The following is a 26,468-nucleotide window of genomic DNA, read 5'->3' on the forward strand; positions in this document are numbered from 1 at the left end:
CCTGTAGTGTTTGTAAACACCCTGGTAGGTTGATTAATAACCTGAACCAGATTACAGGCACTAGTTACAGTGAGAAGCCTCCTCTTGAGCAGACAGCTTGATGAAAACCAGTCAATGTCCTCACTACTACTCTAGCAGCTAGCCAGTTGCTACGCTAGGCTACTAGCCAGCTGCTCCGCTAGGCTGCTACGCTAGCAGCTAGGCTAGCTTGACAGGCAGTTAGCCAGCAGCTAGGCTAACTTGATAAGCAGCTAGGCTAACTTGATAAGCAGCTAGGCTAACTTGATAAGCAGCTAGGCTAACTTGATAAGCAGCTAGGCTAACTTGATAAGCAGCTAGGCTAGCTCCTCAGACCTGGCAGGATCACTGGACAGATCGTAGCGGTCCAAGCAACTGATGCCAACCAGCGTCGCGGGATCCAAACTCAAAGAGGTAGCTAGCTAGTAACCAAACTTTTTCAATAGACTTTCAAAACAAACTGAGCTTTCCCTCATTCAACAGGAAGATTGCTTTGTTGAATGCGGTTTGTCAACAATACTATTTTGCAATCAACACTTATCTACCCATTTATCCCTTGTTTAAAGAAGTAACTAATATCAAGTTGCCACTTTTGAAAAGGAACATTATACAAGCCGCTGTAGGGATCCAATTGGTACAGGTTGTTCCTGAGTGCAAATAAGCAACAAATTACTAGAACAAAGTGAATTTACTCCATGTACCTTAAGAGAAAAAATACTGTCCAGCGCCATTCTGGCACAGAGCGGATGTCCCATTTGGACCTCAATCTACCTGGCCGCTTAAATCAGCATTGCACTTATAAGAGCCATTTTATCTCTTGGAATGAGAGCGCTTAGTCTAGATGCATGGTTGGATTGGGACCAGACATGGACGGTTGTAAATACTGAGTAAGGAAAGAGAAAGACAATGCAAGTCTGGCAAGCCTGATTTCGGTTGGGCTTGGAAGGAGGGCTCAGATATACAGCACTGTACTATACATTATAGTAGTTTGCAAGAGGGAGCGGGCAGATAGGCTCTATAAAAGGGAGGATGTGGTTATCACTGGACTCTTTATAGTTGTTTCCCTTTCCATGAGCTTTTATTAAGTAATGAAAATAATTGTCATCAGATAAAAAGAAGGGTTAAAACGTCTTCGGGATAGGGGGCGGTATTTTGACGTCCGGATGAAAAGCGTGCCCAAAGTAAACTGCCTGCTACTCAGGCACAGAAGCTAGGATATGCATATAACTGGAAGATTTGGATAGAAAACACTCTAACGTTTCTAAAACTGTTTGAATAATGTCTGTGAGTATAACAGAACTGATTTGGCAGGCGAAACCCCGAGCACAATCCATCCAGGAATATTTTTTTGGAGGTCAATCTGTTTTCCATTGGGTTTCTATGGTAAGCCCGTTTTAATAGAAATATGCTTGCAGTTCCTACAGCTTCCACAAGATGTGAAATGAAGAAGTACGGCTTTTCAGAACGAGGGTCCAGCCAAGTGGACTCTACTGTTTTGATGCGCACTCCAGGTCACGCGCTTCACGTTGTTTTTATCCAGTGTTGAACAAAGTTTATCCCGTTCTAAAATACCTAAAGTTGGATTAGGAAAGTTGTTTGAAATGTTTGGACAGCGTTTACAGGTAACTTATTAGATATTTTGTAGTCATGCTGGGCGAGTTGGAACCGGTGTTTTTCTGAATCAAACGCGCCAAATAAATGGACATTTTGGAGATATAACGACGGAATTAATCGAACAAAAGGACCATTTGTGATGTTTATTGGACACGGGGGGCCAGTACAAAAAAAAAAAATGCATGAAATGAAAAGTATGTATTCACTATTGTAAGTCGCTCTGGATAAGAGCGTCTGCTAAATGACTAAAATGACTAAAATGTAAAAATGTAAAAATATTGGAGTGCCAACAGAAGAAGTTCTTCAAAGGTAAGGCATGAATTATATCGTTATTTCTGAGTTTTGTGTCACGCCTGGCAGGTTGAAATCTGATTTTCATGTGTTGGTCTGCTGGGCGCTGTCCTCAGATAATCGCATGGTTTGCTTTCGCCGTAAAGCCTTTTTGAAATCTGACACAGTGGCTAGATTAACAAGAAGTTAAGCTTTAATTTGGTGTATTGCACTTGTGAATGTATGAAAGTTAAATATTTCGAATAATTGTTTTAGAATTTCGCGCTCTGCATTGTCACTGGATGTTGTCAAATCGATCCCGTTAACGGGATTTGATCCATAAGAAGTTAAGACAGAGGACAGATAAGAAAGGAGTGCACGTTGGTGAGTAGGGTTGCAAAATTCCATGAACTTTCAATACATTTCCTGGTTTACCCGAAATCACGGTTGGAGAAAAAACAGGGAATTTATTGAAAGTTCACAGAATTTTGCAACCCTATTGGTGAGGCAACATCTGGGGTATTTGACACTAGGCTAAGTGGACAAGGGTCACAGGTCATACCGCGACGTTGTGATTGGTGGCCATCTGGATGAGCCGCTGGGCGAGGCCGTTCAAGAGGCGGGTCCTCTGGGAGAGGTCATCAAAGTCATGGCGAAACGGGAAGGCAATGCTGTCAATCACCACCAGCCGGACCTGGATAGGATTAACAAAGGTGCCCAAGTTACCATCCAAAAGCCACAAGCAAATGAGTTGCAGATTTACATTGGAACATGGTTTCTGCTAAGTAATTTAATGCTAAGTAATTAAAATTAATGCTGTCTTTGAGGTTTCAATGTTCCTTATTTTTTGTTAGCCATTCTATTTTGCTCCAGCCAATCCGGAAATCTAGCCATCATCATTTTCTATGAGCATTTCAGTTAAGAAATTCCTTTGACTTGGAACAGAGCCCAACCCAACATGGAGGTTGTAGGAATAACCCTTTTGGATTTGATTGGTTGGCTGTTTTGGGATCAGTGACGTATTGGTGGGGATTGGTACCCCAGGGTGCTGAGCCAGGAAGTCAGCCAGGAGGTATGTCTCTGCCAACAGCTCCACGTAGTCATGGCAACGAACAAGGAATAAATTGGAGAGGATTGTTTCCACAGTGAACCCCTTCAAGGCTTCCTGCTGTTCTGGAAAAGGAAAAAAGATAGAATACAGCAGACAGTAAACTACAAAATGTCTCCAATAGGCTTGAATCTAAGACAGAACTCTTTTTTTCTATAGTGTTGTTCATTTTGTGAAGAATCGACCAACCAGTGATTGAATGCATGCACCAGTACTGTTGATCACAATATGTGAGCATTTACAAAATACTATCTCATCAGTAAACCATTTTTTTCATAGACTAGTATACATTTTACATGTGTATGACAACGTAGCGATACCAATGTAATAAATGCATTCACTATTTTGAAGTCTTTATAAGCACTAAATAGATGCTTCACAAATCAGTTATAAGTAATCCTACATGATGGGTGATTGCTTATGTTCTGTCCTACTTAGTTACCTGAATCCTCTGCTAGAAGCCCACAGTGCTCCACAGCTGCCTGCGCTAGGTCCACAGCCCTCTGGACCAGGAAGCTGCCCTCTGTGTCTATGTACAGACACTTGCCTCCCAACCCCCCAAAACACACAGGGATCTGCACATCTACTGACAACTGGATACTGAGGGACACAGATTTATTGTGATATTACTACATTATAGCAAACAGATGAATATGTTGAGTAACTCTTCCACACTGAGGTACCAGTGCTTACCAGAGCTGGGTCTTTCCCACCCCAGGCGCCCCGCAGACCTCAGTGGTCTTTCCCACTGGCATGCCCCCTCCCAGGGCCATATCCAGTGCTGAGCAGAAAGTGACTATAGCACCCAACTCCTGCTCTCTCCCCAGAAGCTCCAGGGCTGTCAGCCTGCCTGCTGCTGCTGCTCTCTCCTGGCCAGGCTCACACCTCACTGCCTGCAGAACCTCTACTGCCTCCTCCTGGGAGATGCAGGCCTCTACAACAACAGGGATGGAGAGGTTGATGAAGAGGACAAGCTTGAAGGGTAAAAATATAATGGACTGTGAGAGGCATTGTAAAATAAACTTAGCAGGTACCACATATTGACAATAATACATATGGGTTATTTAGGTGTAATGCATTTCACCCGGTTTATGGCATGTAACTGTATTATAACCTACTACTGTAATGACATCAATAACAGTGACTGGTTGGCTACCTTTGCTGAGTTGGAGAGGTCGCAAGTCACACAGGTCTGCAGCAGAAAGAAACCCAGCATTGAGGAGTTTCACTTTGACAGACGGCGCAATTGCGTAGCTCGACACATCCCTCTGCATCTTTCGCTTATCGTTTCAGCGACCTGAATGAGATTGACACAGGCAGACAACTTCAAAAGCTAGCAAGCCACTTGGCGTTACTTTGTTTGATACATTAAACCCGTTTCTAACTCTTCCATGTAAATGCGTAGCTCCGAAAATAGTTTAATTTAACCATTGTTTAGTCTTACCTCTTCAGCAAGCCAAGTTTTACGTCTGCTGAAGCTGGAGTTAACTAGATGATGAGGAAACCAACTTCCAAGTACATAGCTGGAGCCATTTTCATTAATCCCTCCAAAATGTGTTTACTAGCGCCACCCACCCATACACGTCATTACATTACACCGTGTTGTCAATTACTGTAAACCCACAACCCAGGAAAATAGAAAAGTTGTTTGATTTCGTTTACGTATTTAATTTTTGGTAGTTTGGGTTATTTTGTTCCATTTTGGGGAATCCTGTTTCCATCCTGCACATTAGGTGGAGGAACACAGATTAAATTGTGCGATCGCCAATATAACATAGAGGAAGGAGATGTAAGAATAAACACAGTACATTTGAGAACTTATTGTAATTGGCTGCCTACATTTCAAAAACATTAATTTACCTAACTGTAATGCTGCAAAGCAATCCTGAAAATGGCAATCATTGACATATCTGTAAAATATTTTCCACAAATCTGGTTGTTGCCTATAAACCAGCTTTCCAAACTCTGTCCTCCGTAACCCAAGGCGTGAACCTTTTGTTTTCTACCCAAACACTACTACTGTACACAGCTGATTCAAATGATCAAAATTAGATGATTAGTTGATTATTTGAATCAGCTGTGTCGTAATAGGGCAAAAACCAAAACGTGCACCGAGTTTGGGAAACCCTGTATTAACCCGTCTTCTTGGCACTAAGGACCACCATATGTAAACATTCAAGGCTCTTGTGGTAGCTAAACTAACAGATACGTGTCATATGCTTGTGATCTGCTTTTCTATTATGGCATTTCGACTTTAGCACACAAGCGCCGTAACGTTAACAATATTTTTTTCCCTAAATTATTTTAGTTGGACGGCTCGTGATGCCTAATTTACTGTGAGAGATTCGACGCTCGCGCGTAGTCTGATGATCAGCTAACTAGATACTACGAATTCGGTAAACAAGTATTTTTCGCTAATTAAGTTTATATTAATTTCATACTAAACACCTTAAACTTAACAACCATTTCAACTACTAAATATATCGACGAATCCATAGTTGGCTAACTGGTTGTCATTGGTCGTTAATTAGCTAGCTAGACAGCTAATGTGTTAGCTAGCTTGCTAGCCAACTAACTGACATTCGGCAGTTTTTACTGCAGCGACCCCCGTTGGTAGTTGGAACTCCGTGGCAGTGAATGAAGCAGTATGGCTGCTTTGCCTGTTCCCTGCCCAGTGCGATTGGGGATCGTGAAGAATGGAGGCCTACCTGCTCAATTGCATAGGTACACATTGGAGAAGAATCTGCACAAGCTGGAGAAGCTGCTCAAGAAAGGTAAAACAACAGTAATGTTGCATAAGTAAGCATTTCTCATCCCAACCATAGACTAAAGTTATATGGATGATCCCTGAACCAGAATCTGGCTTTAGTTAGGAGACGTTGACATGGCGATTATCCTTTAAGTACAAATGATCAAAGAACCTACCAGGTACAACCCTAAATCTGTAAACACGGGCACCCTCATAGATATCATCCTGACCAACCTGCCCTCTAAATACACCTCTGCTGTCTTCAACTAGGATCTCAGCGATCACTGCCTCATTGCCTGCGTCTGTAATGGGTCCGCAGTCAAACGACCACCCCTCATCACTGTCAAACGCTCCTTAAAACACTTCAGCGAGCTGGCCTTTCTAATCGACCTGGCCCAGGTATCCTGGAAGGATATTGACCTCCTTCTGTCAGTAGAGGATGCATGGTTGCTCTTTAAAAGTGCTTTCCTCACCATCTTGAATAAGAATGCCCCATTCAAGAAATTTAGAACTAAGAACAGATATAGCCCTTGGTTCACCCCAGACTTGACTGCCCTTGACCAGCCCAAAAACATCCTGTGGCGTACTGCATTAGCATCGAATAGCCCCCACGATATGCAACTTTTCAGGGAAGTCAGGAACCAATATACACAGTCAGTTAGGAAAGCTAAGGCTGGCTTTTTCAAACAGAAATTGCCACTAATTCCAAAAAGTTTTGGGAGACTGTAAAGTCCATGGAGAATAAGAGTACCTCCTCCCAACTGCCCACTGCACTGAGGCTAGGAAACACTGTCGCCACCGATAAATCTAAGATAATCGAGAATTTCAATAAGCATTTTTCTACAATTGGCCATGCTGTCCACCTGGCTACCCCTATCCTGGCCAACAGCTCTGCACCCCCCGCAGCAACTTGCCAAGCCCCCCCCCCCTTCACCCAAATCCAGATAGCTGATGTTCTGAAAAAGCTGCAAAATCTGGATCCCTACAAATCAGCTGGCATAGACAATCTGGACCCTCTCTTTCTAAAATGATCCACCGCAATTGTTGCAACCCCTATTAGTAGCCTGTTCAACCTCTCTTTCATATCGTCTGAGATCCCCAAAGATTGGAAAGCTGCCGCGGTCATCCCCCTCTTCAAAGGGGGAGACACTCTAGACCCAAACTGTTATAGACCTAAACTCAGCAACAACAAAAAAGAAACGTCCCTTTTTTGTCTTTTAAAGATGATAAGTAAAAATCCAAGTAACTTCACTGTAAAGGGTTTAAACACCGTTTCCCATGCTTGTTCAATGACATTCTTATTTTCAAGGCTGTTGACGGCCTAGGAACAGTGGGTTAACTGCCTTGTTCAGGGGCAGAATTCTCCACTATGCAATCTGGTTTCCGAGCTGGTCATGGGTGCACCTCATCCACACTCAAGGTCCTAAACAATATCATAGCCGCCGTCGATAAAAGACAGTACTGTGCAGCAGTCTTAATCGACCTGGCCAAGGCTGTCGACTGTCAATCACCGCATTCTTATCGGCAGACTCAATAGCCTTGGTTTCTCAAATGACTGCCTCGCCTGGTTCACCAACTACTTATAAGATAGAGTTCAGTATGTTAAATCGGAGAGCCTGTTGTCCGGACCTCTGGCAGTCTCTATGGGGGTGCCACAGGGTTCAACTCTCAGGCCGACTCTTTTCTCTGTATATATCAATGATGTCGCTCTTGCTGCTGGTGATTCTCTGATCCAGCTCTATGCAGATGACACCATTCTGTATACATCTGGCCCTTCCTTGGACACTGTGTTAACAAACCTCCAGACAAGCTTCAATGCCATACAACACTCCTTCCGTGGCCTCCAACTGCTCTTAAATGCAAGTAAAACTAAATGCATGCTCTTCAACCGATTGCTGCCCGCCTGACTAGCATCATTACTCTGGACGGTTCTGACTTAGAATATGTGGACAACTACAAATACCTAGGTGTCTGGTTAGACTAAAGTCTCCTTCCGAGACTTTCGCATTAAGCATCTCCAATTCAAAATAAAATCTGGAATCGGCTTCCTATTTCGCAACAAAGCCTCCTTCACTCATGCTGCCAAACATACCCTCGTAAAACTGACTATCCTACCGATCCTTGACTTCAGCGATGTCATTTACAAAATACCCTCCAACACTCTACTCAGCAAACTGGAAGCAGTCTATCACAGTGCCATCTGTTTTGTTACCAAATCGCCTTATACCACCCACCACTGCAACCTGTATGCTCTCGTTGGCTGGTCCTCGCTACATATTCGTCGCCAAACCCACTGGCTCCAGGTCATCTATAAGTCTTTGCTAGGTAAAGCCCCAATTTCTCAGCTCACTGGTCACCATACCAACACCCACACGTAGCACACACTCCAGCAGGTATATTTCACTGGTCATCCCCAAAGATAACACCTCCTTTGGCTGCCTTTTCTTCCAGTTCTCTGCTGCCAATGACTGGAACGAATTGCAAAAATCACTGAAGCTGGAGACCTATCTCCCTCACTAACTTTAAGCATCAGCTGTCAGAGCAGCTTACCGATCACTGTACCTGTACACAGCCCATCTGTAAATAGCACACCCAACTACCTCATCCCCATATTTTTTTTTTTTTTGCTCTTTTGCACCCCAGTATCTCTACTTGCACATCATCATCTGCACATCTATCACCACAGTGTTAATGCTAAATTGTAATTATTTCGCAACTATGGCCTATTTATTGCCTTACCTCCCTACTCTTCTACATTTGCACACACTGTACATAGATTTTTCTATTGTGTTATTGACTGTATGTTTGTTTATCCCATGTGTAACTCTGTTGTTTTTGTCGCACTGCTTTGCTTTATCTTGGTCAGGTCGCAGTTGTAAATGAGAACTTGTTCTCAACTGGCCTACCTGGTTAAATAAAATAAGCCCAGGAAGCAGCCTTCAATTTGCCATTCAGTGGGTTTTCAAGCTTAATAATGTCCACATACATTTGTTACTCACAAAACATGGACATTCGATTAGCAACTATTGTCATTTACTGCCGTCACGGCCGACGTGTACTTACAAAAAAGGTTTAAATAAAAAGTTACATGAAACAGAAAAAAATGCCTCTATGGCACGTTCAATGTATTGATCTGTTGTATAGTTCCGACCTGTGCATGGCAGTAAGGTTAGTGCTACCCGGGATCAATGATGTGAGCGATTTACATTGGAGGTGCACAATAGGCATTTTTTTTCAGTGGATTGTACATTCTTATTTAGACCTTTTTTGGAAGTACATAATGGCTGTGATGGCAGTAAATTATGGTAGTTGCTACTCATTACTTCATTTTGTGAGTAACGAATGTATTTTGACATTTATTAAGCTTGAAAAGCTGGTAAATGACAAGTTCAATGGCTGCGGAAAGGGGATACCTAGTCAGTTGTACAACTTAAATGTCTTCAGCATTTAACCCAACCCCTCTGACTTCTGTAAAGCCAGATTCTGGTTCATATGAACACTACCTACTAGCACCTACCCAGTGAGCTTGACAGTTATGACTAAATGGCTACCTAATGAAGTGAATCAATTGAAAGCTGTTCTGATGCTGTGCTATAGGTGTGGATGTGGACTGTGTCAATCACTTGGGCCAGACACCTCTGTTCTGTGCTTCTCTCCTGGGCCTGGCAAGTGTCACTGAGCTGCTTCTGCAATTTGGAGCTGACCCCAACCAGTAAGACCGACAAGTCATTCACTCACTCTCATGTCTCTCTTTTTAGACATGAAATAGATACTTCGAAGATGTGTAAGCCTTTTAGTGCAGCATGTTTTGTGACACCATACTGTGAGTGACCTATTTTATTGTGTAGTCGCTGTGAGGACAGGAGCACCCCCGTCCACGCTGCCGTGTTCGCCTGTAACCCCTGGCTGCTGAGCGGCCTGCTAGACGCAGGGGGGGACCTAAGGCTCCACGACCACAAAGGCAGGAGCCCCCAAGACTGGGCCGAGGCTGGGGCTCAGGAGCACAGCGCCAGGGTTGGTGCTCACAGATACAATGATCAGATGCATACTGTATACACTACTAATCTCTCGCTCCCTCTCTGTCATCAAGATGCTTAAGTTCCTGAAGAGCTGTGTGACCCACATGCATAGCCTGTCTCAGTCCCCCCAGCCCAGGGAGCTGTGCCGGACCCCCACCTCCACCTCTTCCAAGACTCTGCTGCGCTCCCCCTCTCTACTGGAGCTCCTCAAGTCTGGGTGAGTAGGTGGGGGGATCCTACATTAATACTGCCAATTTTTGGGGGGTTTGTTTTCTTAAAATCTGTATGTTAACATTTCTCCCATGTTGCAGTGGCTCTGACCTGCACCTCAACAGAAAGATTACCAAGTCCTCTGCCTGTGACACAGTTCAATGTTTTGGCTTTGGAAAGGTATTTGCCTAAAACGGTGAAGTTGATGATAACCAAAATAAGTTGCATCATGTGGCCACGTCATATTAGGATTTGTCCCTTTATCATTATACTGTATGTATGTGTATATATGTATGAGTTTATTTGGATAAAAGCGTCTGCTAAATTGCATATAGTGTGGTATATTTTGGAATGGCAGTATTTTGTTTCTGGATGAGAGTGAGTGACTGTGTTTTCTTGCTGGGCTCAGATGTGTGTAGATAAGCTGGGACATGCGTTGGGCCTTCTGGCCTTCCTGCCTGTGATTGGGGACAGTGAGTTAGGGCAGGCGGACGACGAACCCCTCCTCTCCTTCACCTGTGGCGCCTTCATTACCATGACCAAGTAAGACTACTGAGGACTGGAACCACATCTTATATAACTCCTATGGGATTGCATCAAATAAGAAGCTACAGACTTAGGGGAAAAAAATCTCTAAGCTAGTTGTTCCATCTGTCAGTTACAGCTGGAAGGGCTGCAGGATCACTGTGAAGGAGCTGCAGTCCATCTCTCCACAAGGGGGCAGCCAAGAGGCTTACCTTGACCTGATGCTCATTGAGCTGGAGTACTGCAAGTGAGAAGACGAAGACGGTCTCTTTGAACTCTTTAAACAACTTAAATGACTGCTGCGTTGAGTTCTCAAGTGTTTCTCCAAATGATAGTCTTTAACATGAAGTACACCTGTCATTTTAGTGCTATTGATGCTGTCTATGGATATACAGAATAACCCAGTAACTGTTGTGTGACTGTCTGTTTGTAGCCAGCTGTTCCATCCCTACCTGCTGCAGCTGATGGCAGTGAGCATGTCCAGTGACCTGCTGAGGGTCCGTCTGGTGTTTGAGCGAGTCCACGTGGGCTCTCTGCACAATTTGCTGCACCAGAGGGTAATCCCCACCACACATACACACTTTCAACATTTATCAGTGTTTTGTACTTTCAGATTCATTCAATTTAACAAATGTATTTGTGCACCTCACCAGCGTGCTGAGTTTCCAGTGCTGCGTGCTGAGACCATGCTGTTAGTGGTGCTGCAGGTGTGTGAGGCTCTGCTCTACCTGCATGGTCGGGCCCTGGTGTTGCGAGCGCTCTCCTCCCACAGCATCCTCCTCACACACCCTGGCGTGGCCAAACTCTCCGGCCTCGGCTTCATGGTGCCCAGGTAGGAAGAAAGGGAAACTTGCACTACTAGGTCTTTCTTTTTCCTGTACAACTTTTATTGTAGTCCATGTGCCTGCAATGAAATACTGAACATTATTCCATAAGGGTGGTAAGTAATAAGTATTGGTCTGTATGTCCTGTTCTTCTCCCAGTGACAATAGTCACCGCAGACCCTCGGCTCACCTACCCCTGCCCCCAGGCCTGTACAACTGGGCCGCCCCTGAGGTCATCAGACGGAGACCCTGCACAGGGAAAGCTGACCTCTACAGCCTGTGTGCCCTCATCCAGGAGCTCTATACAGGTAGCTACTCCAACATCTGTTGTCCACTGCAGCAGTGTGAATATTTGCATGTGTGTGTTCTACCGTAGACTCAGTGCCGTGGGGCCCGGTGGACCCTCGTTGGATCAGGCAGACTGTAGAGTTGGGCCAGGCCCTGGCTACAGATTCCAGTGTGCCCCAGCCTTACTACGCCCTGGTCAGGGTGGGCCTGCAGCCCCGCCCCGAGGACCGCACACACAGCCTGCAGGACTTGCGTTACACACTGCGCCAAGACATGAAGGTATAGACTGCAGCCTAGGCACTCAGCCAACATAAGCAATGGTTGGTGTCGTAATAGTGGCAGCAGCCTCACATGACATTTTATGGATTTGTTATCATGACCTCTCTGTGGTGACCCTGGTATTTGTGTGTGGTAGGAGCTGTCCCAAGTAGGGGGAAGGAGGAGGAGTGGGCTGTACACAGATGTAGGAGGAGGGCTCAGGCCTGCAGGCTGGAGTCCAGAGTCCGCCCCAGTCAAGGAGCCTGCAGGTGCTGGTGTTGAACACAGCACATACAAAAGCACATACAAAACACCCTGAACAATACAATAAAAATAAGGGTTTTAGCCATGTCTTTTCCCCTCTTTCTCAGACCTTAGGCCTACCGCCTACACTGACCCACAGGAAGGTTCTTTAGGCAGTTCCATGGTCACTACAGTGGACAGGGAGATCCAGGACCAGCTCAACGAACTGGACAAACTGCTGGACAGCGAGAACGAGACAGAGAGGGGAGAAGGAGGGATGACGACAGACTCTGAACAGCCCATATTCCACCGTGACATCTCTTTTAGGGACACCCTGCCCCTGGATGACTGGCGCTTGTGCTCTGTTGTGCCATCGGAACCCTACAACACCCAAGAAGAAGAGTCTGACTCCAGCACTGTAACAGAGGATGAGGAAGAAGAGGAGCGGACAATTATGAAGGAGAGGGCTGTTCAGCCAGAGCGCCAAGTGTCCGGAAAGCTCTCGGAGCACATCAGCTCCATCGTCCTCAACCTCAAGGTCTCCCAGGTACTGTTGCAGCAGTCCGAGTGCAACCTGGCCGTCGTGGAAACAGGCCGTTGTCGACGGCAACAGGAGCGGGGGGCGGTCGACGAGGTGGACAGAGGGGCAGAGGGAAAAGATGCTCAGACCCCCCATATCTCCTCCTCAGCCTCCACCTCCCTCTCCTCCACTCTTTCTGGGTCGATGTGTAGTTACATGTCCCGCGCAGTGGGGCCTCCTTCACAATACCGCCTCCTACCACATGGTGTCCACCCCTCGGCCAAGAGACTGGAGGCCCAGCTACTGAAGGGAGGAGAGTCCAGGCCGCTCAGCGCTGAGGAGCTGGCCGCGTGGCAGAGGGAGTATCCTGCCGAGGAATACCCTAATCTGGAGTGCACTACTCTGGAGTGCCCTTCGGAGGAGTACCCTACTTTGGAGTGCACTACTTCGGAGGGAACTGGCAGCGAGGGTGAGGAGATGAGCCACTATAGCTCGGCTCCAGAGGACAGCTTTGTCAACATATGCCCCAGAAGGCAGCAGCAGGTAGCACACCACCACAAATTGCAACCTCTGGTGTTCACACACACACACAACTGCAACTCTGAGTCTCACAAAAGTGCCATGATTGGATTAAGAATATATTCCCATTGTACAGTTTGTCACAACTATAGCTCTTCCCAGGTTGTGTTGTGACTGAGTGAGTGAGTGACTGCTGTCTGTCTGGTAGGCAGGTAGAGATAGAGGGACAGTGAGAGGAGGTCAGCAGGCAGAGACAAAGCAGCAGTCAGTGGACAGACAGGAACTCACTGACAGGTACAGAACACTGGCGAAGGCAGCGCTGTTCTCTGCTCTAAATCCATATACATACGGTAGAAAGTATAAGTGGGATATAAAACTAGCAGTGGCCTCATTTAGTCAAACTATATGGTGGGGACAATTGTGCAAATCTAACCCAAAATGTAAAATAATTGAAACACCAATTAGCTACAACAGTATACCTTTGAGCAACATTTTCCAATGGTGGGATTTGTTTAAAAAATGACTAGGATTTGGTGACACCCCACTTTACATTTTGTTTGCGTGTTTTTGACAACCTGCTCCCTCTGCCCCATCCCAGGCTGTGTCTGTCCTCTGAGGGGACAGAATCTCTTGAGGACAGTCCCAGACAGCCTGAGCTCCCAGTCAAGGCCAAATGGACCAGTAAGATTTCACTATATTATACACTGAACAAAAATATAAACGCAACATGTAATGTGTTGGTTTCATGATCTGAAATAAGATCCCAGAAATTGTCCATATGTACAAAAAGCATATTTCTCTCAAATTTTGTGCACAAATTTGTTTACATCCCTGTTAGTGAGCATTTCTCCTTTGCCAAGATAATCCATCCACCTGACAGGTGTGGCATATCAAGAAGCTGATTAAACAGCATGATCAGTAAAATCTTTGAAATTGCTTTTTTATATTTTTGTTCAGTGTACATGCATTATACCCAAGTTACACTTCACAGAACACCATCTTTACATTTATTACAGTTCTGACCCCAACTTCCTTCTAAATTCCTCGTCCTCTCATAGGTGAGGTGTCAGAGTTGGTGGCCAGGATGACCCGGGGGTGTCTGGGGGTGGCTGTGGGCCCCCCTGCCAGCAGTGACAGTGAGGAGATGGAGGACAGACAGGGGTTTGGGCGAGCGGTGGAACCGCCCAGACAGAACCCCCTGGGGCGCAGTGACAACGGCTACAGGTCCTCTCCAGACCCTGCCTCACAGCCACAGAAAGCTGCAGCTGAGGCCCTCGAAAGCAGCTCTGAGCTGGAGCAGATCTTCAAAAGCTTTGCAGGTGATGCAGCTGATAAGCATGCTATACTGTCCTTATGCTCATAGATATGATCATATCCTACTATGCTTCTATCTTCTGTCTTAGTAGCTCATCTTTCTATACAGGTGTCCAGAGTGAGAGTGAAGAGGATGCAGATTTCCACACAGTGAACCGCACCTTCAATATGACATGTGGGGTGTGGGAGGGCGCGGGACAAAGGGAGGTTAGATGAGATAAGCAAAACCTCAACTCTGCACCCCATAGAGAACATAATCATCAGATTATATTAGTTAAAATGTTACACACTCCGTGTTAAACCCTTGACCTTGTGTCTCCAGGAGGAGGGGACCTCTGAGTCAGACTACACCCAGTCTCCTGTGGAGCCTTCCAGCATGTTCTACACCCCCAACCCAGAGCAGAGGAACAACCCATCCAGAGACAGCCAGGTCTAGTAGTTCTTAGTTAACGTAATAGTTACAATGCCTTCAGAAAGTATTCATACCCCTTGACTTATTCCACATTTTGTTGTTACAGCCTGAATTCAAAATATATTTGTTCTAACCATAATGACAAAGTGAAAACCTGTTTTTAGATATGTTTGCAAATGTATTGAAAATGAAATCCAGAAATATCTCATTTACATAAGTATTCACACCCCTGAGTCAATACTTTGTAGAAGCACCTTTGGCATTACAGCTTTGAGTTGTCTTGTGCAAAACTGATACAGACATAGCAATCTGGATTTGGGGATTTTCTCAACCTCTTGCTGTTCAGTTAATCTTCAAGTTTTTCCACAGATTTTCAATGGGATTCAAGTCTGGGCTTTGGCTGGGCCACTCAAGGACTTTAACATTCTTGTTCTGAAGCCATTCCAACAGTGCTTTGACTATATGCTTAGTGTCGTTGACCTGTTTGAATGTAAATCATAGCCCCAGTCTTTCATTTACACTGAAGCAGGTTGTCATAAAGGATTTGCTTGTATTTGTCTCCATTCATTGTTCCCTCTATCCTTACCAGTCCCCCTATCCCTGCTGCTGAAAAATATTCCCAAAGCATGATGCTGCCACCACCATGGTTCACGGTATGGATGGTGTTAGACAGGTGATGAGCTGTGCCTGGTTCAGGCCAAAGAGTACAATTTTTGTCTCATCAGACCAAAGAATCTTTCACGTGCCTTTTTGCAAACTCCAGGTGTGGTGTCATGTGCCTTTTTATCAGGAGTGGCTTCCACCTGGCCCCTCTCCCATAAAACCCAGATTGGTGAAGTGTTATAGAGAGACTTGTTCTCCCATCTCAGCCAAGGAACTCTGTAGTTCTGTCAGAGTGGTCATTGGGTTCTTTGCCACCTCCCTGACCAAGGTCCTTCTTGCCTGGTTGCTCAGTTTGGTTGGACGGCCAGCTCTAGGCAGAGTCTGGGTAGTTCTGTATTTTTTCCAATGATGGAGACCACTGTAGACATTGTTTTATACACTACATGGCAAAGTGTGTGTGTGTGGACACCCCTTCACATTAGTGGATTCGACTATTTCAGCCACACCTTTTGCTGTCGGGTGTATATAATCAAGCACACAGCCATGCAATCTCCATAGACAAAAATTGGCAGTAGAATGGCCAGTACTTAAGAGCTCAGTGACTTTCAATCAAATTTATTTATAAAGCCCTTACATCAGCTGATGTCACAAAGTACTGTACAGAAACCCAGCCTAAATCCCCAAACGGCAAGCAATGTAGGTGTAGAAGCACTTTCAATGTGGCACTGTCAAATGATGCCACCTTTCCAACTAGTCTGTTTGTCAAATGTCTGCCTTGCTGTTATTGTGAAGTGGAAACGTCTAGGAGCAACAACGGCTCAGCCACGAAGTGGTAGGCCACACAAGCTCACAGACCGGGACCGCAGCGCGCTGAAGCGTGTAAAAATAGTCTGTCTTCGGTTGCAACACTCACTACCGAGTTCCGAACTTCTTTTGGAAGCAACATCAGCGCAATAACTGTTCGACGGTAGCTTCATGAAATGGGTTTCCATGGCTGAGCAGCCGCACACAAGCCTAAGATCACCACGCGCAATGCCAAGCATTGGCTGATGTGGTGTAAAGCTCACCGCCATTGGACTCTGGAGCAGTGGAAACGCATTCTCTGGAGTGATGAATCACGCTTTACCACCAGCAGTCCGACTGACTAATCTGGGTTTGGTGGATGCCGGGAGAACACTACTTTCCTAAATGCAGAGTGCCAACTGTAAAGTTTAGAGGAGGAGGAATAATGGTCTGGGGGCTAGGCCCCTTAGTTCCAGTGAAGGGAAATCTTAATGCTACAGCATACAGTGACATTCTAGATGATTCTGTGCTTCCAACTTTGTGGCAGCAGTTTGGGTAAGGCGCTCTCCTGCCAGGCCTAATCGCCCAATATCAGTGCTCGACCTCATTAATGCTCGTGGCTGAATGGAAACAAGTCCCCCACAGCAATGTTCCAATATCTAGTGGAAAGCCTTCCCAGAAGAGTGCAGGCTGTTATAGCAGCAAAGGGGGGGACCAACTCCATGTTAATGCACATGATTTTGGAATGAGATTGTTTGAAAAGCAGGTGTCCACATACTTTTGGTGTAGACTTGTGATGAGACATATCTCGGCGATCTGCAGACAGTGCCTTGGACTTCATGGTATTGTTTCTGCTCTATGTGAAATCAAAATATAGCTTTTTCTCTGTCTGCTTTTGTATGTAATCTATTCTGAATAAAAATAAACACAACAATTTCAATGATTTTACTGAATTACAGTTCATATAAGGAAATAATTCGATTGAAATAAATAAGGCCCTAATCTATGGATTTCACTTGAGTGGGCAGGGGTACAGCCATGGGTGTGCCTTAGAGGGCATAGGCACACCCACTGGGGAGCCAGGCCCAGCCAATCAGCATGTGTTTTTCCCCACCAAATAACTTTATTACAGACAGAAATACCCCTCAGACGATCCCGCATATGAAGCCGGATGTGGAGGTCCTGGGCTACTGTGGTCTGTGGTTGTGAGGCCAGTTGGACGTACTATCAAATTCTCTAAAACAACTTTTGAGGCAGCTTATGGTAGAGATATTAACATTCAATTATCTGCCAACAGCTCTGGTGGACATCAGCATGCCAATTGCATGCTCCCTCAACTTGAGACATCTGTGGCATTGTGTTGTGACAACTGCACATTTTAGTGTGGCCTTTTATTGTCCCCAGCACCGTGTAATGATCATGCTGTTTAATCAGCTTCTTGATATGCCACACTTGTCAGGTGGATGGATTATCTTGGCTAAGGGGAAATGCTCATTAACAGGGATATGAACAAAATTTGTGCACAATTTGTGAGAAATAAGCTTTTTTTTTAACTTTATATACATCTTTTGGGATTTTTTTCATTTCAGCTAATGAAACATGGGCCAACACTTTACATGTTGCATTCATATTTTTGTTCAGTGTAGATCATGCATTCTATTGTACTTGGTACTGATTCGTAGATTTTCTGTTTTCTTGCTTGATCATGTGAGGCCGAAACATTTGTTTTCACTTTTCATTTATGCACTTACATTTTTTGGACACAATGACGTTTTAATAAACATCTTTATTTTGCATTCAAGCCTCAGTTTTGTACCTCTTCCAATAGTTTCTGCTCTGGCATGCACTGTCAACTGTGGGACCTTATATCAACAGGTGTGTTTCTTTCTAAATCATATCCAAACAATTTAATTGGCCACAGGTGGACTCCAAGATGTAGCTACTGCAAGGATGATCAATGTAAATTGGATACACCTGAGCTCAATTTGGAGTGTCCTAGAAAAGGGGTGTGAATGCTTATGTAAATTAGATTTCTGTATTTCATTTTCAATACATTTGCCCAAAAAATCTCAACATGTTTTCACATTGTCATTATGGGGTATTGTGTGTAGATGGGTGAGAATCTATTTTGAATTCAGGCTGTAACACTAAAGTCAAGGGGTATGAATACTTTATGAAGGCACTGTATATATGGCCTTCCCTGTAGCTCAGTAGGTAGAGCATGGTGTTTGCAACGCCAGGGTTGTGGGTTCGATTCCCACGGGGGGCCAGCACAGAAAAACAAAAAATGTATGAAATGTATGCATTCACTACTGTAAGTCGCTCTGGATAAGAGCGTCTGCTAAATGATGTAAATGTATATGGTATAACATAATGTAGGAGTAGTTAGTTATTTAGCTAATTAGGTAGTTATTTAGCTAATTAGGTAGTCATGCATGTAGTTAACTGTAGTTGTTTGTTTCCTCTTACTGGTTGGTTTACTCCTGTCAGAGCCCTGTCAGCTCAGAGGACGACCTGGATGTGACAGTGGAGGTGTGTAGGGCTGCTGTCAGTAGGACTGCACCAGAGGAACCGACGCTGGAGACCAAACACAGGAGTAAGATGGCGGGGGGGGTGTGTGTGTGTGTGTGTGTTTTGACACTCAACCAGAGTTGGAGCAGTATTCCAGTGTGTAAGCTATCATATTCACTGCTGGGTCATTCAGGCAGTAGTAGATGAAGACAGATAATAAACTGATGTAGTGTTCATTTCCCCAGAGTGTCAGCCTGTACAGGAGTCAGATGAGATTGATATAAACCCCACTGTCAGTCAGCACGCACCCTTTCCAATGGCCAGGTAGGAGCAGCACCAACACACTGACACTCCATGGTAGAATCAACTGTGCAGTATGATTATGTAATGTATGTGTGTTGTCAATAAGCATTCATCTGCACTGAAACTTCTAATGTTTGTAAATTCCTCTTAGAACCTGATGGGAATGTTGTTTAGGAGCTCTGGAAAGGGTGATGCTGTAGTCCTGTGTAGCTCAGTTGGTAGAACATGGTGCTTGTAGGTTTGATTCACATGGGGGACCAGTACGAAAAATGTATGCACTCACTACTGTTGCTATGGAGAAGAACGTCTGCTAATTGACAAATGTAAAGAGTAGATTGAGGTGTGATATAGTCAAGAACCAACAGTTCATCCTTTGGGAGTATGTCCACATCATGCCCAAGATCTAATTATTCTGAGACACACACTCTGCAGCTCGGGGGATGTATGTATGTATGTATGTATGTATAGTGGTCTACCTGACCTGGCTGATGTCTCCAGCATCACGTGCTCACCCGCCCAGCACCACGAGTGGTTGGGCCAGGAGAGACTGCACCCCAGCCCCCTGAACAGACAGCCTCCGCCCTGCTACAGCACCCCACGCAGCCCAGGTACCAACCAACGCCACCCAGCTACCAGTGTTATATTTAAGCTCCACTATACGCGTAGCTTTGCCATCAGCATTGTTTGCTACAAAGTGCGTTCTACCTGCTACACGGAGAGGGGAAGAGCGTCTTTATTCTATTTTCCCCTACTATACTGTACCATATTCATCGACTATGCCTAAGTACAATAGCTTTGGTCCAGTTTTTCGCAAGTACTCATTAAATTGTTGCTAGTGGTTGTACTAAAGGTTCCTCTAATTACACAAGTTGCTATTGTTTACATTGTGAACATAGTCAATGTAGCTAGCTAGAGTTTCGCTAGCGAGTAGCTTCTTTAATTCAGAAATCGTAGTACAATATCCAGTGGTGTATAGTCGAGGCCCTATGCAACCAAAATCAACTTTATTTCACACATACATTACCAGTCAGTTCACACACCTTGCGTGTGCATGTTAAACACCAGGAGCACTACTTTTACAAGTTGAATTGCAGCAAGATGTCACTGGTATACTTGTTTTGTTGTGGTGCAGCAACTGCGCCCAACTACAGAGCCATGGGGGTCACTGGGGAGCCCATCCCCCCTCTGCCCAGCCTGCTGGACACCTCCACCTGGGGCAGCACCCGCTCCCTGCCCCCCCACACCGAGAGCTTCGCCACTGCCAGCCTGGGAGCCAGCACGGTCAGAATAGTCAGCACTCTCCCAGTCAGAACAATGTTTCAATGAATTCTTCAGACCTGTCGAAATATATAGTACGCCGGTGGCCACCAACCCTGGTCCTGGAGATGTACAGGGTGTGCAGTTTTACCCATTAGTTATTTACCTTATATCAACGTAACTTAAAGGTTGATGTATATTTCTGCTGTTCTATCTGCAGACAGATTTCTCCGGACATACCTCTTCCCTGATGAGAGACTCCTCCCTCGAGGAGACTGGGACGCCCGTGGGCATGTCAGAGTTCACCACAGCCAGCTCCGGAGAGAGACAGACCACAAGGACCAGCCAGGGTGTGGGCTCTACCTACACCATACCCACCACCAGCCAAGAAAGGGAGGAGGTGGAGGAGAGAGAGAGTTTGGAGGAGAAGAACATGGAGTATCTCGAAGGGGAGAGAGGGATGTCGCTGGTTGCTGACAGGAAAGAAGAGTTGGAAGGGTCCGATCAGGGTAGATGTGCTGGTGTGGATGTCGACCTGATGGATGAAGATCCTCTGGATGCTAGCTCCTCTGTTTTAGAGGGAGGTGAGGTGTTGTCTCCAAACATAGTTCTGGAGGTGCGGGTGCAGGCTTTGATAGAAGCCCTATCCATGTTAACCCAACCCCCCCCCCCAAAAAAAATGTGTGATGACATTAAATCAATGTGGAAAACTGATTGGATTTTTTTTAAAGTAAAAAACGTAAGAGAAAATAAAAATACTAATGTAAATCCAATGTCAAGGTGACATTTTTTGATTTCACGTTTAATTTCCGTTAGTTGACAACTCAACCAAATGTAAATCAGAACTGATGTCTGCGCCCAGTGGGAACTCACCTGATTCAATTAAGGTTGCTGATCAGTTGAATGTTATTGTCAGTAACTGCATTTCAACTAACTGACGTGATATTACTATTAGATCAATATGTCAACCCCAGACCAGTGTACTATGTATGTTTGGTGGTAGACTGTGTTCAGTTATAAACCTGTCTCTGCAGAAGATGAACTTGTGTCAAATAAGGAAGAGTTGCCTGGCGAAGAGGAGACAGACCATGAGGATGAAGAGGTGATTAATGATCAAGTGCTAACTGGCGAAGAGGGTTCTGTGACCAGTACAGAGCAGGCAGAAGCATCAGGAGCCCACCATTGCAGCACACACAGTGAAGGTACTATACTGCATTACATCAGCATAATAATAAGAAAAAAACAGTATCTCTAAACCGTAGCAAATGCATATTTCTAATAAGAAAGCAATTTACCTCTGTTCAGATTACCTTTCAGGCTGTGGTCCAGACACAGAGGGAGCTGCAGCACCTGTACAGCAGAGCCAGGCCAAAGGCCTGTCTGGGGGCCCAGACTCACTGGAGGAGACTGACAGGTAGGACTCACTAAACATAGTGTATTCAGAACCCTTGACACTTAACACATTTTGTTACGTTACAGCCTTAATCTAAAATGGATTAAATGAAAAAATTCTCAATCGATACAGAATACCCAGAATGAAACAGGTTTTAAGAAATGTTTGCAAATGTATTAAAAATAAACATATCTCGAAGTTGCGCTCAGGTGAATCCTGTTTCCATTGATCATCCTTGATGTTTCTAAAACTTGATTAGAATCCACCTGTGGTAAATTCAATTGATTGGACATGATTTGGAAAGGCACACACCTGTCTATATAAGGTCCCACAGTTGACAGTGCATGTAAGAGCAAAACCCAAGCCAAAATGTATGCAGCATTGAAGGTCCCCAAGAACACAGTGGCCTCCATTTTTAAATGGAAGAAGTTTGGAACCACCAAGACTTTTTCTAGAGCTGGCTGCCCAGCCAAACTGAGCAATCAGGGGAGATGGTCCTTGGTCAGGGAGGTGACCAAGAACCCAATGGTCACTCTGACAGAGCTCCAGAGTTCCTCTGTGGAGATGCGAGAACCTTCCAGAAGGACAACCATCTCTGCAGAACTCCACCAATCAGACCTTTGTGGTAGAGTGGCCAGACAGTAGCCACTCCTCAGTAAAAGGCACACGACAGCCCGCTTGGAGTTTGTCAAAAGGGACTTAAAGGACTCTCAGACCATGAGTAACAAGGTTCTCTGGTCTGGTGAAACCAAGATTGAACTCTTTGGCAGAATGCCAAGCGTCACGTCTGGAGGAAACCTGGCACCATCCCTACGGTGAAGCATGGTGGTGGCAGCATCATGCTGTGGGGATGATTTTCAGCGGCAGGGACTGGGAGACTAGTCAGGATCGAGGGAAAGGGGAACAGAGCAAAGTACAGAGAGATCCTTGATGAAAACCTGCTCCAGAGGGCTCAGGACCTCAGACTGGGGGTGAAGGTTCACCTTCCAACAGGATAACAACCCTAAGCACACATCCAAGACAAAGCAAGAGTGGCTTCAGGACAATCTCTGAATGTTCTTGTGTGGCCCAGCCAAAGCCTGGACTTGAACCGATCGAACATCTCTGGAGAGACCTGACAATAGCTGTGCAGTGACACTCCCCATCCAACCTGACAGAGCTTGAGAGGATCTGCAGAGAATGGGAGAAACTCCCCAAATACAGTTGTGCCAAGCTTGTAGCGTCATACCCAAGAAGACTTGAGGCTGTAATCGCTGCCAAAGGTGCTTCAACAAAGTACTGAGTAAAGGGACTGAATACTTGTAAATTAGATTTTTTTTTAAATGTATATATATTTGACAAATGTTCTAAAAACCTGCTTTTGCTTTGTCATTATGGGGTATTGTTTGTAGATTACGGAAACAAAACAATTTAATTAATTTTAGAATAAGGCTGTTATTACCTAACAAAATTTGAATAAAGTCAAGGTCTGAATACTTTCCGAATGCGCTGAAGCTCTGGCCAGGGGTCACAACTGTGCCTGCTTTTGTTCCAGCCAACACTTAGTTTATTCACTCCCAACCTCCAGGACCAGGGTTGGAGACTACTGTATTGGACACTATTTCTGCCGTATTTATTAATTGGCAATATTACCAGACTGGTGATATAATACTAAAATAGTAGTACCCCTAAAGTGGTAAAGTTGACATATGTGATGTATACTCAGGCTCGCTCTCTCTCCATCCAGAGCTCACTCTACTCTGGATGAAGTGCTGCAGGGCATGTTGGTGGAAAGGGCCGCTGGTCACAGGGTTCTGAAAAGTCCAGGTCTGGTTGCACACCCCAAACAACAGTGAGTGCCCAGCCATTAGCATATAACCTTACAACCTAATCCAATATCCACAGTTGAAGTCAGTCCAACATAGTTTACTAATTAGTAGCGATGCACAGATATGACATTTTTGGCCGATACTGATATTTTCCTTGCCAAAAAAAACCCGATACCAATATTACAATTTTTAGCGGCCTTTTAAGCAATCTAAACTCGGCAAAAAAGAACCGTCCTCTCACTGTCAACTGCGTTTCTTTTCAGAAGACTTAACATGTGTAAACATTTGTATGAACCTAAGATTCAACAACTGAACAAGTTCCACAGACATGTGACTAACAGGAATTGAATGTGTCCCTGAACAACGGGGGAGGGGGGTGGTCAAAATCAAAAGTAAGTCAGTATCTGGTGTGGCCACCAACTGCATTAAGCATCTCCTCCTCATGGACTGCACCAGATTTGCCCGTTCTTGCCGTGAGATGTTATCCCACTCTTCCAACAAGGCACCTGCAAGTTCCCGGACATTTCGAGGGGGGAATGGCCCTAGTCCTCACCCTCTGATCCAACAGGTCCCAGACTTGCTCAATGGGATTGAGATCCGGGCTCTTCGCTGGCCATGGCAGAACACTGACATTCCTGTCTTGCAGGAAATCATGCACACAACATTCTATAATATAACTGTTATTTGATGTATCGTTGACACGCAAAGACCCAAACGGCGTTCCATAGTATGGAACGCAATTACTGTGTAACTCCTGTAGGGCAACATGTGTACCGGTGTTTGACCAGTAAAGGCCAACATCAACCACGACGGAGAATGCCCTTGACAATCAACCAATGAATCCATTATCTTGGAGGGGTTTTTTACCTTTTATTTAACTAGGCAAGTCAGTTAAGAACAAATTTTTATTTTCAATGACAGCCTAGGAACAGTGGGTTAACTGCCTTGTTCAGGGGCAGAACGACAGATTTTTACCTTGTCAGCTCGGGGATTCGATCTTGCAACCTTCCAGTTACTAGTCCAATGCTCTAACCATTAGGCTACCTGCCGCCCCAAGTTAATGGATTTCACCTTTGGGCTGTCGCTGAAATTTTGTTACTCGTTCAAATGACTGCTCGATCCACACAGCAGACGACATGGGCTAGGTTAGGAATGCTGTGTTGCACGTGTAGCGCAACATTTTACGTGGCGTCATTACGGCATGTGCCGACGTTATAGGTATGCAGGTCAGCTTTGACATCGGCGTTAAACTAGACATCGGGCCGATATTGGCATTTTTAGCTAATATCACCGACATTGCGCATCCCTACTAATTAGTTAAGTCGCAACTTGGGCCCATACTTTTACAATAGTGACCAATGGAACCTTCTGAAAAAGTGATCATTACCATTATACCTGCTTCATTCATACTATGGCCTTGTGAACCTATGGCCTAGAAGCCCTGAGATGGTACCTGATGTGTCCACCCACAACTGACCCTTGTTACTGTAAAGTGTGGATTGGTGTGTGGAATGTTTATGCCTTCCCTGTGGCCAGGCTGGGTGTGTGTGAGCCCCAGGTGGAGGGCGAGTTGAGTGAGGATGCAGGTTGTCCAGGAGGGGACCGTGCCGAGGTGGGAGAACAGAAGGGGGTCAACACCAATGACTGGACAGAACCAGCACCTGTCGCAGGTGAACAAAGCACCCTCCCTTGCTCCCCAATTACTGACATACTAAAGAGGTGTACAATTCTAACCAACTTTGTTTTGACAGAAAAGCTAGAGATGGCTAGTCATGAGACCTGGAGTCAGCCTCACAGGTGTGTTTAAGTTATTATACATACATACACATACATACATACATACACAGTTGAAGTCTGAAGTTTACATACACCTTAGCCAAATGCATTTAAACTCAGTTTTTCACAATTCCTGACATTTAATCCTAGTAAAAATTCCCTGTCTAAGGTCAGTTAGGATCACCACTATTTGAAATGTCAGAATAATAGTAGAGAATGATTTCAGCTTTTATTTCTTTCATCACATTCCCAGTGGGTCAGAAGTTTACATGCACTCAATTAGTATTTGGTAGCATTGCCTTTACTTGGGTCAAATGTTTCGGGTAGCCTTCCACAAGCTTCCCACAATAAGTTGGGTGAATTGTGACCCATTCCTCCTGACAGAGCTGGTGTAACCGAGTCAGGTTTTCTTTGTCCCCATGTGCCGTTAAACTGTAGTCTGGCTTTTTTAATGGCGGTTTTGGAGCAGTGGCTTCTTCCTTGCTGAGCGCCTTTAAGGTTATGTCGATATGGGACTTTACTGTGGATGTATGTTTGTAGAAGCCAGTCATATTACACTAGAGTTTAGCTTGCATGCTTAGACTGTAGTGTTCATTTGGTTCTTTATGCCTGCAGGCTAATTGTCCTGGAGCAGACTCCCATCAAAAGCCAAAGTGACCCCAACCAAGTGAGATTGAGAAAAAACATGTAGGACAACACATGTAACTTGACAGTCTTATTTCTCTACTCTACCATTCAAAAATGTTTTTGTGGTGAGAACCACCCTTTAAGCATGACAATGTTTTCTTTGGTGCTGGACTTTTGATAACTTATGTATTCTCTCATTCTAAAAAAATCTCCTTTGGATAGTTGAGGTCATACATTTGTCTTTAATGTCTGACTGAAGTTATGTGTTGCTGTTGAGGGCGTTTGTATTCGGTGCTCTACATCAAGCCTTAGTTAAATTAAATTGTTACCATTACTGTTAATACATTATCCATTGATCAGGTTTGACCAATAAGTAAATGTAATGGTCTGCATTCATTTTTCTTTAAGGTTCCTGTTCATTTTGTAATTGTTTTACATAGTTCGGGAAAGCAACTTCACTGTACTTAAGATGCTAAATGTGTTTGTGCTCTTAAATAAATTCTTCATTGAGCGAAT

General features: G+C 44.8%; 2 protein-coding genes across 3 annotated transcripts in view; one reads left to right on the forward strand and one right to left on the reverse strand.

Annotated features, from left to right (window-relative positions):
* The window catches only part of LOC106603463 (DNA repair protein RAD51 homolog 3), a 32,082-nt gene extending 27,499 nt beyond the window's left edge, over nucleotides 1-4,583 (reverse strand). Inside the window, exons 1-6 of the mRNA XM_014197185.3 lie at nucleotides 4,455-4,583; nucleotides 4,167-4,307; nucleotides 3,704-3,944; nucleotides 3,453-3,610; nucleotides 2,942-3,075; nucleotides 2,465-2,596 (exon numbers count right to left, since the gene is read on the reverse strand). Coding sequence (XP_014052660.1) covers nucleotides 2,465-2,596; nucleotides 2,942-3,075; nucleotides 3,453-3,610; nucleotides 3,704-3,944; nucleotides 4,167-4,284 — 783 coding nt within the window. The 5' untranslated portion in view covers nucleotides 4,285-4,307; nucleotides 4,455-4,583. The remainder of the gene's footprint in view (nucleotides 1-2,464; nucleotides 2,597-2,941; nucleotides 3,076-3,452; nucleotides 3,611-3,703; nucleotides 3,945-4,166; nucleotides 4,308-4,454) is intronic.
* A 103-nt stretch (nucleotides 4,584-4,686) lies between these two features.
* Nucleotides 4,687-26,467, forward strand: tex14 (testis expressed 14, intercellular bridge forming factor). 2 transcript variants are annotated; one of them, XM_014197183.3, is made up of 30 exons: nucleotides 4,687-5,406; nucleotides 5,612-5,784; nucleotides 9,357-9,471; nucleotides 9,608-9,773; nucleotides 9,850-9,995; nucleotides 10,090-10,168; nucleotides 10,398-10,531; nucleotides 10,647-10,760; nucleotides 10,947-11,070; nucleotides 11,167-11,345; nucleotides 11,497-11,645; nucleotides 11,714-11,904; nucleotides 12,041-12,152; nucleotides 12,255-13,189; nucleotides 13,374-13,459; nucleotides 13,764-13,846; nucleotides 14,224-14,484; nucleotides 14,589-14,686; nucleotides 14,802-14,909; nucleotides 18,768-18,873; nucleotides 19,034-19,112; nucleotides 19,560-19,699; nucleotides 20,224-20,372; nucleotides 20,569-20,932; nucleotides 21,383-21,550; nucleotides 21,654-21,762; nucleotides 23,468-23,572; nucleotides 25,086-25,219; nucleotides 25,301-25,346; nucleotides 25,941-26,467. In XM_014197183.3, exons 2-30 carry the CDS (start codon nucleotides 5,658-5,660, stop codon nucleotides 26,014-26,016), a joined length of 4,683 nt encoding a protein of 1,560 aa, XP_014052658.2. In that variant the 5' UTR covers nucleotides 4,687-5,406; nucleotides 5,612-5,657; the 3' UTR covers nucleotides 26,017-26,467. The 2 variants fall into 2 exon arrangements, with proteins under 2 accessions (XP_014052658.2, XP_014052656.2); XM_014197181.3 differs by having other exon boundaries at nucleotides 4,687-5,199; nucleotides 5,319-5,784.
* The last annotated feature ends 1 nt before the right edge of the window (nucleotide 26,468 follows it).

Source organism: Salmo salar, chromosome 04 (genome assembly GCF_965601325.2).
Source record: "Salmo salar chromosome 04, fSalSal1, whole genome shotgun sequence".
Lineage (NCBI taxonomy): Eukaryota > Metazoa > Chordata > Actinopteri > Salmoniformes > Salmonidae > Salmo > Salmo salar.